The sequence below is a fragment of the Suncus etruscus genome, chromosome 1, assembly GCF_024139225.1.
Source record: "Suncus etruscus isolate mSunEtr1 chromosome 1, mSunEtr1.pri.cur, whole genome shotgun sequence".
Taxonomy (NCBI): Eukaryota; Metazoa; Chordata; class Mammalia; order Eulipotyphla; family Soricidae; genus Suncus; species Suncus etruscus.
This window is the reverse complement of record NC_064848.1, coordinates 175467513-175487805: the sequence shown is the minus strand read 5'-3', so window position 1 is coordinate 175487805 and position 20293 is coordinate 175467513. Positions and strand designations below refer to the sequence as shown.

At 41.2% G+C, this 20293-nt stretch overlaps 1 protein-coding gene across 1 annotated transcript; it reads left to right on the top strand.

Annotated features, from left to right (window-relative positions):
• Positions 1-10376: 10376 nt before the first annotated feature.
• On the top strand, positions 10377-11312 carry LOC126006975 (olfactory receptor 4D2-like). The gene has a single exon (XM_049772513.1). It carries the CDS (start codon positions 10377-10379, stop codon positions 11310-11312), a length of 936 nt encoding a protein of 311 aa, XP_049628470.1.
• The last annotated feature ends 8981 nt before the right edge of the window (positions 11313-20293 follow it).

The window sequence follows — 20293 nt, the reverse complement described above, 5'->3', positions numbered from 1 at the left end:
TGGTGCTTGGGGAGGTGTACATTATTAGGTATAAAACTTAGATATTTGTGCATGCAAGGCATGCAACCCCTGGATTAAGTACTCAAACCTTAAGACTGAATTCCTTCTTTCCTTCCTTCATTTCCTCCCTCCCTTCCTTTCTCTTCCTTCCTTCCTTTCTTCTTTCCTTCTTCCCTCCCTCCCTTCCTTTCTCTCCTTCCTTCCTTCCTTCTTCCTTCCTTCCTTCCTTCCTTCCTTCCTTCCTTCCTTCCTTCCTTCCTTCCTTCCTTCCTTCCTTCCTTCCTTCCTTCCTCCCTCCCTCCCTCCCTCCTTCCTTCCCTCCTCCCTCCCTCCCTCCTTCCTTCCCTCCTCCCTCCCTCCCTTCCTCCCTCCTTCCTTCCCTCCTCCCTCCCTCCCTCCCTCCCTCCCTCTCTCCTTCCCTCCTTCCTTCCTTCCCTCCCTCCTCCCTCCCTCCCTCCCTCCCTCTCTCCTTCCCTCCTTCCTTCCTTCCCTCCCTCCTCCCTCCCTCCCTCCCTCCCTCTCTCCTTCCCTCCTTCCTTCCTTCCCTCCCTCCCTCCCTCCCTCCCTCCTTCCTTCCTTCCTTCCTTCCCTCCCTCCCTCCCTCCTTCCTTCCTTCCTTCCTTCCTTCCTTCCTTCCTTCCTTCCTTCCTTCCTTCCTTCCTTCCTTCCTTCCTTCCTTCCTTCCTTCCCCTTCTTTCCTTCCTTTCCCTCCCTCCCTCAATTTTTAAATTGATTATCTTCTAATGTTTAATTACTGAATTAAAGAAATACACCTCCTTCTTCATCTAGACTCAGTATTTTTCCTTTTAGTTTATGGGCCAAACCCAGAAGTGCCCAGGGGTTACTCCTGGCTCTGCACTTAGAAGTCGTTCCTGGCAGGCTTGGGATACTATATAGCAGGGGTGGCGAACAAGTTCTACACAAAGAGCCAAAATTTTAAACTGTGAGAGTCAGAGAGCCATACCACGTAGTGACCTGCTAAAAACAGACAAACACTCACACAAAAGCATCTAATTTTAATAATCTATTAAACACATATTGCATTTTGCCATTTTGAGTGAGGGTCAAAATCCTTCAGTGATGGTGAGGGTGTGCTGCATCCTCCACACTAAGAACTAAGGCAAGATGTGACCCAACATGTGACACACGCTCGCTGGCCCTTGCAGTTGTTTCCGAGGGATGGGAGACGGGAAGACGCAGCCTGGGGCAGGACTAGCGCTCGGAGATCTCTCCTCAGAGGTCCCTCCTCAGAAGCAGCAGAACAAAATCCAAACTTGGCAAAGAGCCACAGTATACAAAATAATGAGAAGAGGCAAAGAGCCGCTTTCATTTTGGCCAGGAGCCGCATGCGGCTCGAGAGCCGCGAGTTCGCCACCCCTGCTATATGGGATGTTAGGGATCAAATCCGGGTGGATGCGTGCAAGGCAAATGTCCTCCCTAGCTGTTGTGCTATCTATCACTCTGGTCCCTGTACTCTATTTTTTATACTGCGTTGATTTTACAGACGTTTTATAAACCACAATAATTTTTGGTTTTACTTTGGGGGCATTATTACAGTACCCAGGGACTAGTTCTGGCTTTGTAGGGGACTGCACAATGTCAGGGATGAAACACAGCCTCAGGCATGGATTGGAGACATTGCATCAGGTGGGGCTCTTTTTTTTTTTTTTTTTTGCCACACCTGTTTGATGCTGAGGGGTTACTCCTGGCTAAGCACTCAGAAATTGCCTCTGGCTTGGGGGGACTATATGGGACGCCGGGGGAAGAACAGTGGTCCTTCCTTGGCTAGCTCTTGCAAGGCAGACACCTTGCCTCTAGCGCCACCTCGCCGGCCCCCTGTGGGGCTCTTTGTATGCCACTGGCCTGAGTTCTATCCCTGGCATCCTGTATGGTCCCCTGAATCCCACCAGCAATGATCCCTGTGTGCAGAGCCAGGAATAAAACCTAAATACCAAAAGAGCATGTGCTCTAGCACTTAAAACAGTCTGTCTCTCTGATCCTCACAATAGGTAATATTAAAAAGTCTCCTAGCAATATGTCTATTTGGAAAGTTGTATATATATATATATATATATTTTTTTTTTTTTTTGTTTTTGGGCCACACCCGGTGATGCTCAGGGGTTACTCCTGGCTATGCGCTCAGAAGTCGCTCCTGGCTTGGGGCCACAGTCCATCCAAGGCTAGCGCAGGCAAGGCAGGCACCTTACCTGTAGCGCCACCGCCCGGCCCCTATATTTTCAAGTAAGAAAGTTTAAAGACATTTTGTATTTGTCCTGTGTTGTTTTTTTACCCCAGCAGATGGCCCCATGACATCAAATACCATTGATAAAACATTTCTTTGGGAACATTTGAGAAGCTCTAATTAACATCTTCACCACAGCTAAGATCATCTGTTTTATTCACCTTGTCTCTGAATTTTCACATTTAGAGTTGTTCTAATGCACACCACACTCATTATCAAGAACCATAGGAAGCCTCTTGAACCGTTGCCATGAGAAGCATTTGACTTTAGAAAACCTTCTTTTAGTCTTGGGGCCAGGGAGAGAGAGAGTCAAAGGTCTAGAGCTCACGCAGGGCGACCTTTGAGTCTGCTGAATACCTCTGGGAATGACCTGAGCACCTCGCCAGAAGAAGACCCTAAGCACTTCAAGGTGTGCAGAACCAAATAAAAATCAGTCCCTATATTACTTCAATCTAACCACATTGATTCCTGCAAGCAAATCATATTCTGTAGCCCTTTGAATACCAGTATCTCCTTGGCCTTATCTTTTTTTTGTAAGGAAGTTTTTTAAGGAAGCGCCATAGTATTTTCCAAAATGGTTACACTAATTTACCACCTCTTCTTTCTTTTAAAGGTAATTTTCAGGGACCAGAGAGATAGCATGGTGGTAGGGCGTTTGCCTTGCACGCAGCTGACTTGAACAGATGGTGGTTCAAATCTTGGCATCCCAGATTGTCCCCCGTACCTGCCAGGAGTGACTTCTGAGCACAGAGCCAGGAGTAACCCCTGAGGGCTGCCAGATGTGACCCAAAAACAAAAACAAATAAAGAAAAAGAATTTTCAGGCTCTTTTCTACCAGTTTACATACATACATACATACATACTAATAGTATATGCGTATTGGCTTTTCCCTACATTCTCACCAGCTTGTTTCTTGTCTCTTGCTAATTGGCTTTTTCACAGTTGTAAGGTGATAATTTTATTGTGGTTTTGATTTGCATTTCCCTAATAATAATTGATGATAATAACAATCTTTTTATTTGCTTTTGGGCTTCTATGTGTCTTCTTTGATTAAATGTCTCTTCCTCTTCTTATCTTCTGACAATATGTTATTTTTTTGAGATGTTATTTGTTGAAATGTATGAGTTCTTTATATATTTTGCACATTAGCCCCTTGTCAGATGAATCATTTGTGAACTTCTCCCTCCACTCAGTAGGTTGCCTTTTTATTTTGATCATGGTTTCTTTCAATTTGCACAAGTTTTATCATTTGAAGTAGTTTCACTGTTAAGTACTTTTCTTAAATACATGGGACTTAGGGAAACTATTTCCTAAGCTTGGTTTTCCATCATCATTTCTTTAGCATTGTTGCTCCATTCCTACTGTTTGGATCTTTGGAAATGGGCATGAACAGACAAGTTCATGCCCAAAATAAGTGGAAACAGGCAAGGTTTGTGCCTTGGCGGGAAAAGCATATATACTGTATCATATCAAGTTCCTTTTGTCGGGATTAAATTAGAATTAAAATTTAGAATCATCCTAAAGACAGTCACTGAAATCGACAAGCCCGACTACTCCCCTCATAATCAATTCAGGCAACTTTACCAAATGACTTCATTTCCCCCTCCCTTACATCTTCTCTTCCATCCCCTTCTATTCCTTTCTCTCCCTTCTCCTCCCCTCCCATCTCCTTTCTTCTTTTCTCCTGCCCTTTTCTGTCCTCTTTCTCTCCTATTTTCTCTCCTCTCTTTTCCTTGTTTTACAGGCTATGGGGGAAATAAAAGATCTCTGTACAATCTTACAGGAAACAAACAAGGAACTAGGATGACCAAAAGTAGGCTTGGGTTCATCCCAGTACGAGAGCTCCTCTAAAGGAAACAGATATCTGGTGAGAATCCATGAACAAAGACAAAACAAACTTACTGGTTAGTGGGAAGTGGGATTGGTGAATCGGGCACTTGAGTCTGTAGTTCCTGTAACTATGGCTTAGGTCAAAGAAGGCCTCTTATCTTGGGGGAGGTGGCACATTTTAGGAGGGGCATGCCCACTGGATTCCTTTTACAGGGGTATTCCTATCAGAGCACCCTGGAAGGCCCTTTTAGCAGTGAGTTCATCATGCCTGGAGAGGATACCCCTCAACTCAGATCTTAGAGAGAACAATCATAGGTGGTTACTGTGTGGGAATCCTACAGAATGGGCAGTGATTCCAATAGCACCTCATCCTTGTGGGTGCCCCCATTCCACAGACTGGCCCAGAAAAATCATAGAGGAGCCTGGGGCACCAGAACAGCCCTTTGTCTGAAGCTCTGCTGATCCCAGAGCTCCCAGAAGCTCCAACAAGTGGCACCCTGGCAGCATCAATGTTTTGGGGGGCAGGTGTCTCCACTCTCAGCGACAGCAGGTTCTCCCCTCAAAGCAGTAAAGACTGAGGACTCACTTCTCTTTTCTCTGTTTTCAATTCTTTTGCTTGTTCTTCCTGACCTCATCAAGGGCATCAAACTTATAAGCTTGTTGAAAACTTTGAAGGTGCCAGTAAAGATATTATCATCTTGCAGGCTGTAGTTCATTCTATTTTTTTCTTTTTTCTTTCTTTATTTTTTTTTGGGTCACACCTGGCAGCACTCAGGGGTTATTCCTGGCTCTATGCTCAGAAATTGCTCCTGGCAGGCTCAGGGGACCATATGGGATGCCGGGATTCGTACCATCGTCCTTCTGCATGCAAGGCAAATGCCCTACCTCCATGATATCTCTCTGGTCCCTGTAGTTCATTCTGGAGTTGATGTGAGCTACCATCTTGCTGCTCATGTCAGGAATCCTGGTGGTGGATCAGAAGGCTTTGATTGCAGGTACATTTTTCTCCTTAAAGACCTAAACAATTTCCAGCAGCCCAATTTCTACTGCTTCTCATGTGACTCAACATGTTTTTTTTTTTAATTTTTTTTTTTTTTTTTGGTTTTTGGGCCACACCCGGTAACGCTCAGGGGTTACTCCTGGCTATGCGCTCAGAAGTCGCTCCTGGCTTGGGGGACCATATGGGACGCCGGGGGATCGAACCGCGGTCCGTCTCCTAGGCTAGCGCAGGTAAGGCAGGCACCTTACCTCCAGCGCCACCGCCCGGCCCCTTTTTTTTTAATTTTTTAAAGAAAATGCATCACATAGTTGACATAACTGATCATAATACATTTGTTTCAAAATAAGGGAAAGCAAAGTTATTGAAAAAAAATGGAAAGGAAATAGAAAGAAAAACCAAAAAGTAAAATGGAAGAGTAGAAAAAAGAAAGAAGAAAAAGCTCAGTAGCAAGTATATTTGTGAAAATATTGTATCTGCAATAATCATTAAACAATGACAGATGGTTTGGTAAGCTCTTTTTTTTTAAAGAGATAAAAATACAATATAAAGGTTTGTGGCAGTTGTCATTGTTGTTTGCATAGGCACAGCAAAATATGGGGAAAACAGAAAGGAAAAACTTTTGGCCTAAAAAACAGTAGAGGGGGATCTTACCCATAAAGTATCTTGGCATAAGACCAACTCCAGGCATACTAAATTGTCTAACCCCAAAGTTTTTCTTTGTGGTCCCAGTGAAAGCTCTTCACAATCACCATTGTTGCTGTTAGGTTTCTGTCGTTAGAGATCCTCGTTTCTGTACAAATCCTATGCTGGTGTCAGGGTGACACAAGCATCTTCTGGATTCATCTCACCATTAGGTGGCAATGCAGACAACTCTGTCCTGAAATCAGGTTGTTGCTGTTACCAAGTCGTCAGGGTGCCATATGAACCCACTCTGGAGTAAGTCAGTGACAGTGCAGCAGTAGGTCCTTCTCTGGGAGAAGTCCAATTCCTGGTGCTGGTTTAATTTGAACCTATTTTAAAGCTTAAAGTAAGATTCATTTTTCAAAAATCTATATTCAAAACTTAGGTTCATTGCCATGGCATTTACCCAACTTTGCCACCTTATCACTGATCTCTGCAGACACCTAACCAGCCATAACTTCAGCTATGCTGATATTTGAATTGAGAAATCTGGGATCTTTTTGGAGTGAATGTGGGCAGTCTTCCCCCCCAACCAATTCTTCTGCTCTTCTAGAAACCCTGGCAACCATAGAGACATTCAACAGCCACTGCTATTGTCAGCTACAGAACTTGGAATTTTGGGGATGCGAACTTCATGACTCCTCCAAAAAATTTTTATTTTTGACTTTTTGGGTCACACCTGGCAGTGCTCAGAAGTTACTCCTGGCTCTATGCTCAGAAGTCGCTCCTGGCAGGCTTAGGGGACCATATGGGATGCCAGGATTGAAGCCGGGTTCATTCTGGGTTGGTCATTTTCAAAGCAAATGTCCTACCACTGTGCTACTGCTCTGGCCCTGTTTTTCCATTTTAAGAACACAAGCATTCTTCTACCTGTGATTTTGCCAAATAAAGATCAGTTCAGTCTCTTTTTTGATTGTTGTTTCTTGTTTTAGAGCCATACCCAACAATGCTCAGGTTACTCCTATCTCTGAACTAAGGAATCATTCCTGGCAGTGCTTGGGGGCCATATGGGATGGAGAGGATAGAATCTGGATTGATATCATTCAAGGCAATTGCCCTACCCACTGTACTATCACACTGACCTGATCAATTCAGTTTAAAGGTAGGTAGAAGTAAAAGGAAACTGAAGAGTAGAAGAAAAGGAAGAGAAGAGACAAAGAAATTAGTTATCTTGGGGTCGGAGTGATAGCACAGCGGGTAGGGTATTTGTCTTGTATGCTGCTGACCTTGGTTTGATGCTTGGCATCCCATATGGTCCCCCGAGCCTGCCAGGAGTGATTTCTGAGTGCAGAGTCAGGAACAACCCCTGAGCACTGCGGGGCATGGTCCAACAACCCCCCTCCCGGCCCCAAGAAAATAGTTATCTTGATGCCTCCACAGAGAGAATTATCCATTATGCTGGAGGATGACTGAGTGGTTTTTTTTTTTTTTTTTTTTTTTTTTTTTTTTTTTGTGTGTGTGGTTTTTGGGTCACACCCGGCAGTGCTCAGGGGTTATTCCTGGCTCCAGGCTCAGAAATTGCTCCTGGCAGGCACGGGAGGACCATATATGGGACGCCGGGATTCGAACCGATGACCTCCTGCATGAGAGGCAAACGCCTTACCTCCATGCTATCTCTCCGGCCCCGACTGAGTGGTTTTTATTATTGTTCTCAGAACAAGAGAATTGGCATTTTCTGAAAACTTGTACAAATGCATATTCCTGGCATATAACTGACCACATGAACAAACAAATCCCAGGCTCAATCACACTGACCAGTCTTTTAAGAATTGATCCAGTGATTCCATTTTTTTTAATTTTGGGTCACACCCAGCAGTGCTCAGGGGTTACTCCTGGAGAGGCCCTCAGAAATTGCTCCTGGCAGGCACAGGGGACCATATGGGATGTCGGGATTCAAACCACCATCCCTCCTGGATCAGCTGTGTGCAAGGCAAACATCCTACTGCTGTGCTATCTCTCTGGCCCTGCCCTGGGTGATTCTTTTTAAGATAAAATCACTGTTTTGTTTTCTCCAAAATTCCAAGAACTGTTTCTTTTGAGGAGACTTTTGTCCCTTTGGGATCTTGATTGGACAATTCTTTCTATATACATGTATCTTACATTTCCATTGTCTTTGTTATATTTAGCTTCCCGGGAGGACCTCTGGAAGATTATGTGTTTTTGAGGCATTTAGAAATTTGTTTTGTTTTGCTTTGGGACCACATATGGCTGTGTTCAGGGATTATTTCTAGCTTTGTGTTCAGGAATAACTCCTGGTGGGGCATAGCTAGTGTGGTAGATTAAACTCGGGTCAACTGTGTATAAGCAAATGCCTTATACTAGCTGTACTATCTTTCTGGCCCCAGAGACGTTGAGAAACTTTTTAATAACTCCCATTGCTTCCTTGCTCCCAGCGGTAAGCAGCTCATCTTTGCTTCTTGTGCCCAGTCCAAGAGTTTCTCCTCAAGGATAATTCCTCTCCCCATGGGCTTACACCTTTTTGCAGTGTCTATGAGGCATGGGCAGTGGCTATGAAACTGTAGCCGGAGAAGAAGTATCTTGAAGATGTAAGTCATGAAGCCTTTTCTCAGCTATGAACTGAAGGAGTGTGAGAGTCCGGGGCTCCTTCACTGGCTGAGGATCAGTGGTAAGGAGGTCCCAGAAATATTTGCCAAGAATAAACAAAGTGCACATATTAGTCAATAAGAGACTATAACATTATCAGGTATGGGACTTTTAAAAAATATTTACTTACAGCTATATAGAAAATGGCCTGGAGGGAAAACAAACGGAAGCAAAGGATGTGCTTAGAGTAACTTCTGAGAGATAATGTATTACTGTAAGTTAGGTAAAAGAAGGTAGACATTGACCTGGGCAGGATATAGGGAGGTCAAACCCAGACACCTTTTCATTTTCTTTCTCTTTCTTTCACTTTTATCCCATTCCCTTCTTTATTCTGCCACCTTTTTATTTCTCCTTTTGTATGCTCTGTTCCTTCACTTTTCTTCCTCTTAATTATCTTTATTTTTGTCTATTCTATTTTTCTTTATTTCACATCTCCTTTTGTCTTCTACTCTTGTATTCAGTAATAAATAAAATTCTTGTTCCTTTTAGAAGAGCTCTCTAGATCCCCTTTCTTATTTTTTTGGTTTGTTTTGGGGCTACATTCAGTAATGCTCAAGGGTTACTCCTGGCAGTGCTTGGAGGACATGGTGGAATTCCTGAGATTAAACCCAGGTAATCTATATGTAAGGCCAGTGCCCTACTCACTGTACTATTGATCTGGTCCCATCTCCTTTATCATTTTCTTGATCTGATAATCTCCCCACTCCTCTCATGTCTAAACATTCACACCATGATGTTCTAGTGTCAATCAGTGGGAAAGTAGTAGGACTGTAGCTTGTAGCTACTCACCACCTAGCAGTAAACAGAACATATTTATTGAACATTAACTATGAGAATGGATAAGCATAGTAGGGGACAAATAAATGATAAGTCCAAATGTGTGCCTCTGGAAGTAGAAAATACATAGACATTTGGGCAATATATATGTAAGCATATGTAAAACAAGCACAGGTACATAAAATACATTAACATAATACTTCAACTATCATGAATAGGAAGGCTAAGGTATTGAGACAGGAAGAGGGAGAATATATATATATATTTTTTTTTGGGCCACACCGGTACTGCTCAGGGGTTACTCCTGGCTATGCGCTCAGAAGTCACTCCTGGCTTGGGGGACCATATGGGACACCGGGGGATCGAACCGCGGTCCGTCCAAGGCTAGCGCAGGCAAGGCAGGCACCTTACCTCTAGCGCCACTGCCCGGCTGGGAGGATATTTTTTAACTAGAAGACTACACAGAGGAAAGTCATCATCATGTATCATTCCTGAAATTGTGGTAAAAACCATTGTAAAAACATTCTACTTAAATTCTCAGAAATTCCATACAAGAATATTTTATTCCCATCTTAGATGTGGAAATTGAGACTAACAGAGATTAAGTAATTTACACAAGGTCAAATCTCAAGGAAATAGTAGACCCGATATTTTACTTTGGGTCTGTTTCCCCATCAGCACACTGCATTGCATGGTCTTGCAAAGGCAGGTTTCATATGTCTCTGAATGACTTTCAGATTTCCCATAACTGTAAATCCTGGCTCCAATGAAGAATCATCCAGAGAGATCATATCATTATTTGATCCGCAGTTTGGTACTGTGGTCTGCACATGAAGAGACCCATCAGATGGGCCTGGAGTATTTCTGAGATCCAAAATTTAACAGGGACTTTACTTTGTTTTCCTTTGGCACTTTATTTTATTTTTTATACATAAATTCTTTAATTGAATCACCATGAAATACAAAGAAAGTAGTTAATGATTGAGTTTCATCTATAAAATGTCCAACAACCTTCACCAGTGAATATTTCTCACCACCAATATCCCCAATTTCTCTCTCGCCCTCTCCTGCCCTTCCCTGCCCTCCCCTCTGTTTTCTCCCCTGCCTTCTTCTGAGGTAGACATTTTTATGTTTGCTCTCTTACTTTTTTTTTCTCTTATAGATACCTAATAGGACACTTTAGTGACTTTTTGGCTTCTTGAGTCTGTGCATCATTTTCTATAGGTGTATGTGGAAGACATTATGGACCAAGAGAATCTCACACGAATTTCAGAATTCATCTTCTTGGGATTTTCAAAGACTTGGGGGGCTCAGCTTTTTATGTTTCTGGTGTTCCTGTTTGTCTACACTACCACTGTGGTGGGGAACCTCCTCATCATAATCACAGTAACCTTAGACTCCCGGCTGCACACACCCATGTACTTCCTGCTCAGAAATCTGGCTATTTTGGACCTTTGTTTCTCTTCTGTCACTGCCCCAAAGATGCTGGTGGACTTCCTCTCTGAGAGGAAGACCATCTCCTACCAGGGTTGCATGACTCAGCTATTCTTCTTCCATTTTCTGGGTGGGGCCATGGTCTTCTTCCTCTCAGTGATGGCCTATGACCGCCTGGTGGCAATCTCCCGGCCTCTGCACTATGTCACCATCATGAACACTCAGCTCTGCGTGGGGCTGGTGGTAACAGCCTGGATGGTAGGCTTTGTTCATTCTATGACCCAACTGGTTTTAATGCTCCCATTGCCTTTCTGTGGTCCCAACATCCTGGATAACTTCTACTGTGATGTGCCTCAAGTGCTGAGACTTGCCTGCACAGACACTACTGTCCTCGAATTCCTCATGATATGTAACAGTGGGATGCTGGATGTTATCTGGTTCTTTCTTCTCCTGATCTCCTACTCAGTTATCCTGGTGATGCTGAGGTCCCATTCAGAGCAGGCAAGGAGAAAAGCTGCTTCCACCTGTACCACCCATATCATTGTTGTGTCCATGGTCTTCATACCCAGTATATACCTCTATGCTAGGCCCTTTACCTCTTTCTCCATGGACAAGGCTGTGTCCATCAGTCATACAGTCATGACTCCCATGCTCAACCCCATGATCTACACTCTGAGGAACCAGGAGATGCAGGCAGCAGTGAAGAGGTTAGGAAGGCGCTATCTGGTTTGTAAGAAGGAGTGACAAAGTCATCACTTCTCCTTGCCTTTATTTTCAATTTGAAGGTTGAAGAGAGAGCTGTGTATCTGCTTTCTTCTCCTTTGTGGATTTGTTGTGAGGGTCATTGTAGAAATGAATGAGTTTTCAAGCTAAACAAATTACCTGGATTCCCAAGGGGGGGGGGGAAATGGTATTTTATTATATGGTTGACTCTTGAGGAGATAAGGGGAACTAACCTAAGTACAGTGAAAAATCCCTGTGTAACTTCCCTTTTTAGAAGAAGGAAAGTAGCCTAATTTTTGTTTGTTACAGGTAATTTGAAAAGGTTTATGACAATAAGATGCTTTCACAGCTTCTGGAAACCACACCTTCTTCTGTCTTCCTGGTGGACAGTATCTTCTCCTGAGGACTACATTTTCCCATCAGAATAGTTCAACTTAATGTATTCTGATTTATTGCTATAGTATTCTGACTGGTGGAAGGCTGGGTTGGTGGGAAAAAAACACTTGATTAAAACCCTGGGGCTCAAATTCATTAATTTACCAACTGATGTCCTCAAATGAGCTACTGACTCCCTTTGGCTTTTTGTTATTTTCCTCAACAACCTTATTTTCATTAACATCTGACAAACTCTCAAATATTCCTTCTGAAAAGCCATAAAAATACATTTTACTTTTAAATCTTTTTAGATGATTTTGTTTTATTTTCGACATTAAAATGCTTAGACTCAAGAGCTTTTGTTACCATTTAACTGTTTTATAATAAAGGTTACAAAACAAAAGATGATATAAAAATATATGTAAGGTATTATATTCTGTATAACTGCTCAATTCCTAACCAGACATTACCCTGACCTCTACCCATTATGAATCCTTTCTCTGTAACAGATACTTTCACTGCATCAAAATGAATCTAGCTTCTTGATTTTGTGTTTCTGAGTCCATTGTTTCTAAGAACACAATCCATTTAATTTTCTTTAAATTCATCACATTAAAGGTCAAAGTACAATTGGTAAGGTTGTTTTGCAATTGGCTGATCCCAGGTTGGTTCCCACCATCATTCCATATTATACACCGCACACTATCAGAAGTTACTCTTGAATACAGAGCCAGGAGTAAGTCCTGAGCATCACCAGGTATTAAACATCCTGCTCCCCCAATTTTTTAAAAATGAAAACTTTTTATCATTTTTATATAAACTTTGGACTATATGCTTGACTTTTCTTTTTGGTTTCTGAGCTTTATCAAACTATACTATTTTGGGCCAGAGCAATATTACAGAGGCAGGCACTTGCCTTTTATGCGACCTATTCAGATTTGATTTTGGAACCACATATTTCCCAGTGTCTGTCAGCAGTGATTCCTGAGCACAGAGCCAGGAGGAAGCCCTGAGTTCTGCTGGGTATGTTCTAAAAACTACCACCACCACCACCAACAACAACAACTAAAAAAGTAATTAAAATACTATTCTGTATTCTGTGATTTGCTTTACTTTTACTTACCATAGTTCTAAATGATACCTGCTATTCCATTTGTCATTTACCTTGTGCACAATATTCCACTAGGAAAATAAGATTATTTGAATTGTTTTCAAATTATTTTGTAAACAGTGCTTTGAATATTTCTCAAAGCATTTTGAGTATTTCTTTTCTTGTCTTCTGTAGTCAGGTTGTGGAATCTATTAATAACTCAACATGGAATTGCTAAATCATGAATCTTCAGATTTAACTTTCCAGAATAATGCTAAATTATTTTTCCAAAGTTGAATGAGCAGTATTGAAGAGTTCTCATTGATTCACATTATTCAAAAGTTCATACTGTTACAGAACATTAGTTTTTACCAATTTATTGGGAGGAATGACATCTTATTGTACAGTTGACCTGGAACAACGAGGAGCTTAAGGGCACAGTGAAAAATTCATGTACCTTTGACTAATCAAGTAATTATCTGCTACTTACCAGAAACTTAGCCAATAACAATATATTTTGTTTGTTGTATATATTATATAATATTTTATGCCAATAAAGTAAGCTAGAAAAAAGAAAATGTTATCATTTTGTTTTTTTGAGTCACATCTAATGGTGCTCAGGAGTTACTCCTGGCTATCTGCTCAGAAATTACATCTGCTAGATTAGGGGGACTATATTGAATGCTGGAGTCAAACCTGGGTCAGCCACATGCAAGGCATACTCCCTACTCATTGTGCTATTACTCTGATTTTTAGAAAACTTCTATGGTAAAAAAAAAAATATATATATATATACATATATGGTAATGTACTTTATGCATCGAAAAATATGCATAAAAAAGAAAAGCAGAGCATAAATCTATATTGTTCAAGGACCAGATGTAGTATTTTTAAAATTAGTACTTATTTATTTATTTATTTATTTAATTTTTTGGTTTTTGGGACACACCTGGTCGTGCTCAGGGGTTATTACTGGCTCTGCATTCAGAAATCATTTCTGGCAGGCTTGGGGGACCATATGGGATGATGCTGGAAATTGAACCCAGGTTTGTCCTGGGTAGGCCGTGAGCAAGGCAAATGCTTTACCACTGTGCTATCTCTCAGACCCTTAAAATTAGTATATTTATATATATTTTTATATATTTATATTTTATATATATTTTTTATTTTTGGGTCACACCCAGCAGTGCTCAGGGGTTATTCCTGGCTCAATGCTCAGAAATTGCTCCTGGCAGGCTCAGGGGACCATATGGGATGCAGGGATTCGAACCACCATCCTTCTGTATGCAAGGCAAACACACCCTACTTCCATGCTCTCCGGCCCTAAAATTAGTACTTTTATTTAAAGAACCATGATTCATAAAGTTATTAATAGTTGAGTTTTAGGCATATAATATTTCAACATGAATCCCTCCACCAATGTCAACTCCCATCGCCAATGCTCCCATACTTCAGCATCCCCAATCCCCAACCCACCTCCCCCAAACCCCTCTGTCACCTTGGAAGGCACATTAAAGTTTGGTGGTTGTAGCTTGGATCTCATAGTTCAGAAATCGCTCCTGGCAGGCTCAGGGGACCACATGGGATGCCAGTACTCGAACCACCGTCCTTCTGCATGCAAGGCAAATGCCCTGCCTCCCTGCTATTTCTCCTGCTCCATGTATTTTTTTTTTATTTTGTTTTTGTTTTTGAGCCACACCCGTTGACGCTCAGGGGTTACTCCTGGCTATGCGCTCAGAAATTGCTCCTGACTTGGGGGGACCACATGGGATGCCAGGGGATGGAACTGCGGTTGTCTTAGGTTAGCGCTTGCAGGCAGACGCCTTACCTCTAGCGCCACTGCTCAGGCCCCTACTTCCCTTTCTTATCTTCTACCTTCTCTTTTTGATTTTTTTCTTTTTCCCTTTGTTTGGGGTCAAGGGTGTTCTAGGCATCCTCTTTTACTACATTACATTTCTTAATATAATATTTAATGAACCACAGATAAATGATAATCATCCCGTGCTTATCTTTCTTCTTCTGGATTACTCACTCATGATATGGTCCAGTTTCAACCAGGTTGCAGTGAATTTCTTTTTTTTTTTTTTTTTTTTTTTTTTGGTTTTTGGGCCACACCCGTTGACGCTCAGGGGTTACTCCTGGCTATGTGCTCAGAAGTCACTCCTGGCTTGGGGGACCATATGGGACGCCGGGGGATCGAACCGCGGTCCGTCCAAGGCTAGCGCAGGCAAGGCAGGCACCTTACCTTTAGCGCCACCGCCCGGCCCCAGGTTGCAGTGAATTTCAAGATTTCATTGTTCCTTGTAGCTGCATAGTATTCCATTATGTATATATAAGTACATCTTCTTTTTTAAATTTTATTGAAACTATTGTGATTTACAAAGTCCTTCATTGTTGGGTTTCAGACATACAATGAGTCAAGGCCAACCCCTGATTTGACACTACCAGTGTTGACCTCCCTCGACCATATTCCCAGAGTGTATCCCAAACCTCCATCTTTTGCCCCCTTGCCTTTCAGTATAACAGGTCCATTTAAAATTTAGATTGTGGGGCTGGAGCAATAGCACAGTGGTAAGGGATTTGCCTTGCACAAGGCCAACACAGGATGGACCCTCGTTCAAATTCTGGCATCCCATATGTTCCCTGAGCGACTTCTGAGCACAGAGCTAGGAGTAACTGCTGAGTGTATGACCCAAAAACCAAAAAAAAAAAAAAACAACATTTTTAAAAATATTGTTAGAGTTTGGGTCTCTTGATTTCATTGTTGTTGACATAGCTTGGATATTTACTTCTGTCCTTTTTTTCTCTCCATCAATGCACCTGAGACTACTTGTCTCCTGGCCCCATTCTTTCTATTTATGTTTCTACTCCTCCATTCAGTTTCTTTTCTTCTCTTAACTATACTCTGGGACTTCAGGTATTCAAGACAACTCCCATTTAGACTATTGAATTTCTTCATTCCCTTATTCTAAATACCACTTATAAGTGATATAATTCTGAATTTATCTTTCTTCTCTGGCTTACTTCATTTAATATAATATCTCCTAGTTATATCCATTTGTGGCAAATTGCATGATTGCATCATTCCTTATAGATAGATATATAGCATTCCATTGTATACATGTACTCATCTTCATAATCTATTTGTTGTTGGGTATCAAGGTTGATTTCAAATCTTAGCTATTAATACCACATTTTCATAAGCCAGTTATATATATTAGACACCAAGGTTGATTCCATATCTTAGCTATTGCAGCAGTGAGATTGCTCTTTTCTGTTCTGGATATGTCTCTGTCTGCTTTGGGTATTACAATAATGTTAGGTTCATAGAAGGAGCTTAGAATGAATTTCTTTGTATTCAATGTTTTGGAAGAACTTAGCTAGTAAAGGGAGTAAATTGTTGAAGGTTTAATAGAATTAACCAGTGAACTCATCTGGACCAGAACTAGTGATTCTTACTTGTGATTGGCCTGTTTAGACTTTCTACTACCTCCTTGTTCAGCTTTAGTAGATTACACGACTCTAAGAATCTATCCATTTTTTTAGATTATCCATTTTTTTCTTTCTTTTTTTTTTTTGGTCAAACCCAGCAGTGCTCAGGGATTACTCCTGGCTCTGCTCAGAAATCACTACTGGCAGGCTCAGGGGACCATATGGGATGCCGAGATTCAAACTACCGACCTTCTGCATGCAAGGCAAATGCCTTACCTGCATGCTATCTCTCCAGCCCCTAGATTATCCATTTCTCTTAGATACTTTAATATCATAATTTTTTCTTTTTTTCCCACAATCTATCTTTATTTGTAAAAAATAACATACAACTAAAGCTAATTTGATTTTAAAAATCAAAGTTCATTTTGTGATAATGTACATCTTACAATAAAATTGTATTAAAATACTGACATTTGATAGTTTAAACGAAGTTTCATTCATGTAAAATCATATCATTGCATGTAAAATTTAATTAGAAAATTCATAGTTCACAAAACTACATATTTTGTTGATAGCTCATGAAAACATTAGCATAAATTTACTTAAAATACAGAACAAAATTCACAGTAGGCTAATATAATTTTTTCATAGTAACTTCTCACTTTATTTTGAATTATTAAAGGAGCCATTGTAAATTCTCCCTTTCATATCTAATCCAGTTTATATGAACATTTTCTTTTTTTTTCTTGTGAGTTTAGCAAATGATTTATCTTGTTTATTCTTCTAAAGAACCAACTCCTGGTTTCATTGATTCTTTGAGTTATTTTTTTGATTTCTGTGTTGTTGATTTTTTTAAATTTCTGATCTAATTTTTACTATTTTACTCTCTTTACTGCCTTTGGGTGGTTGTTCCTTTTACAGATTTTTTCCTTAATGTAGGCCTGTAAAGCTATGAATTTTCCTCATAGTGCAGCTTTGCACTGTGATGATATCTTTTTTTAAATAATTTTTATTGTGACCAAAGTGAATTACAAAACTTTCACAGTAATAGTAATATTTTAGGTACATGATGACAATAAATCAGGGCCATTCCCACCACCAGTGTTGTGCTCCCTCCACTCCTATTCCCAGCATGCATCCCATATTTCCATCTCTTGTCCCTCCCCCTGGTCTGCTAGTGTTAACTACTGCTTTCTGTGGATAGCTTGTTGTAGATTGGGTATTGATCCTGTTGACATTGACTTTGGGTTTGGTGTAAATGATACCTTTGTAGAATAGTGAATTCTAAGCTGGAAAATTTTTTTATTTAATACTTTGAGTGTGTCATTACACTCTTTCCTGACTTGTCAAATATCATATGGAAGGTCTGTTGCTATTCTTATGTTGTTTTCCTTATAGTTGAGGGTTTTTCTCTCGCTGCATTTAGTATTGTTTTTGTCTTTTGATTTTACCATTTTGGTTACTATATGTCTTGGTGTTGAGTTTATTTTTGTTGGGCATTCATTGGGCCTCTTGAATCTGTCGCAAGAGCCTCTCTCTAGCAATCATGGTAGTTCTCTGATTAGTTCTTCTGCCAGACATTCTTCCCTTTCCTCTCCTTCTGGCATTCGTATGATTCAAAGATTATTCCTCTTGCTATTATCTATCACAAATCTTACATTTGCTTCCATTTGTTTATTTATCTTTTGCCATTTTTTTCTTGGTGATGGCCATTATTTTGTCTTCAATATCACTGATACAGTCCCACACATGTTGAATTTTGTTGTTATGGCTAGCTATTGTATTTTTTTTTGTTTGTTTGTTTTTTGGGTCACACCCGGCGGTGCTCAGGGGTTACTCCTGGCTGTCTGCTCAGAAATAGCTCCTGGCAGGCAAGGGGGACCATATGGGACACCGGGATTCGAACCAACCACCTTTGGTCCTGGATCGGCTGCTTGCAAGGCAAACGCTGCTGTACTATCTCTCCGGGCCCTAGCTATTGTATTTTTAACTCCTCCAATTCCATTTGTATGGGCTCTTTTGATACCATTCATCGTTCAGTTGGTTGAATGTTCTTCCAGTGATCTCTTATTCTCATGGACATTGCATGGAACATTGCTTTAAGTTCCTCAATGATGAGGGTTGAGGCTTTGAGCTTGATGATTTGTCAGGTCAAGAATCCCTGTCTATGAAAGCATATAAATTCCTTTGTTTCTTCATTGTTTTTAAAGATTTTGGTGTTGTAATTTGAGATTCAGGTTCCCAATTCTTTTGAGATCTGAACTATTTCTTTAGATTTCAGCACAATGATACTACTGTTTATAATCTAATAATGTTAGATTATTATTATTAACAATGTTAATCTAATAATGTCAGTGACCTAATGTTTTATTTATTAAAAACATAAATTTTATAAATTATTGAAAACACAGGAGAATAACTAGTGACTCCATTTGCCAAGAAGGCAACTATGGAGGTATTTGAGGTAAGGTATCAAAACCGGAAACACTTGGAATTAGTGGAGCAGTTTTGGGTTAAAAAGGTAGGCAGTGGGGGCCAGTGAGGTGGCACTAGACTAGGTAAGGTGTCTACCTTGCAAGCGCTAGCCAAGGGAGGACCGCGGTTGGATCCCCCGGCGTCCCATATGATCCCCCCAAGCCAGGGGCAATTTCTGAGCCCTTAGCCAGGAGTAACCCCTGAGCATCAAACGGGTGCGGCCGAACCCCCCCCCCAAAAAAAAAGGCAGGCAGTGGGTGGGGCCTTCCTGATGCAAAGCAGTCAAGGAAAATGGCATATGGCATGAAAACTGGGGTGGGCAGGGATCAGAGCCCTGGAGGCACCAAGATGACAAAGAAGGTCAGCATCTGCACTATACTTCCATCTAGGTGTGTCCTGTGTTCTACAGGTGGGCACAGGGACTTTCTGATGCAGGAAAGCCAGGGAGAAGTGGCACACTACAGAGACTGTGGGGTGGGCAGGGATTCTGTAGTCTTGTGAATAAATTACTCTTTAGTTTTATTTGAGGCACTGTGATAGTTTTATACATACAATATCTCAATACCACAACCCTCCACAAGGTGTCTGCTTCCTTTCATCATTACCAGTTGAAGTCTTAATTTACAGTTCTGCCCCTTTATATTTCTTTCTCCCATTAAAAAATGTTTTATTCAGGTTTCCTATGATTATCTTTGGCCTATGACTGAGTCACATCCATGGTTCTATTTTTATTTATTTGGTTTTGGGGTCACACCTGATGGCACTCAGGTGTTAATCCTGGCAGATTTGGGGGACCACCTGAGGATGCTGGGGATTGAACCCAGGTTATCTGTGTGCAAGGCAAATGCTGTACTTGCAGTGTTATCACTTAAGTCTCTCTTGGCTCTATTTTAGCCAAGACCTGGAAACTTTTTAACTACTCCCTTTGTTCCCCTGCCCCCAGAGAGGATCATTCCAGCTTGGCTTCCAAAGCCCAGTTCAATCATTTCTCGGTGAGGATGCCTCCTTCTTCCCAGGCTCTGGCCCAGAGGAGTCAGAGAAGTCTGGACCAGTACCTACAAGCTGTGGGGCTGTAGGCAGAGGACTCAGAAATATCTAAAACTTGAGCACTTGCCTGCCCTTCGGGGCTGACTGTAGGTGAGGCAGTGTTTTCTTATCTCTGAGTAGTCCTGGCTCGTAGCTCAGAGATCATTCCTAGGTGGCTCAGCTCTAGAGATGATGAAAACACCTGATAGAGGGAGCAGCAGAATTAAGTGCCAGAGTTGGTGGTGGTGGTTCTGAAGTGTGAACAGAGCCTCAAGCAATAAGTAGGGGAAATGTGCTTTTAGAATCAGTTTCTTCAGGTTGCATGTAGAGTTATCTTAGAACCAAGCATAGGACTGGCCTCATGGTAATGAGAGTAAAGGATAAATAAAGCCAGTAAAAAGTAATGAAGAAAAAATAATGAAGAAAAAACAATGAAGAACACATAACTTACTACCTCCTTTCTGCATCAATATTTTTTTATCTGATACTATGTGGCTGCTCCAAGTTCTAGGGTAACTAAAATATTGAATTTACAATATTGAATTTAAAATATTAAATCTGGAACAAATGATTGACGTGATATGATAAAAGTATAACAGTATAC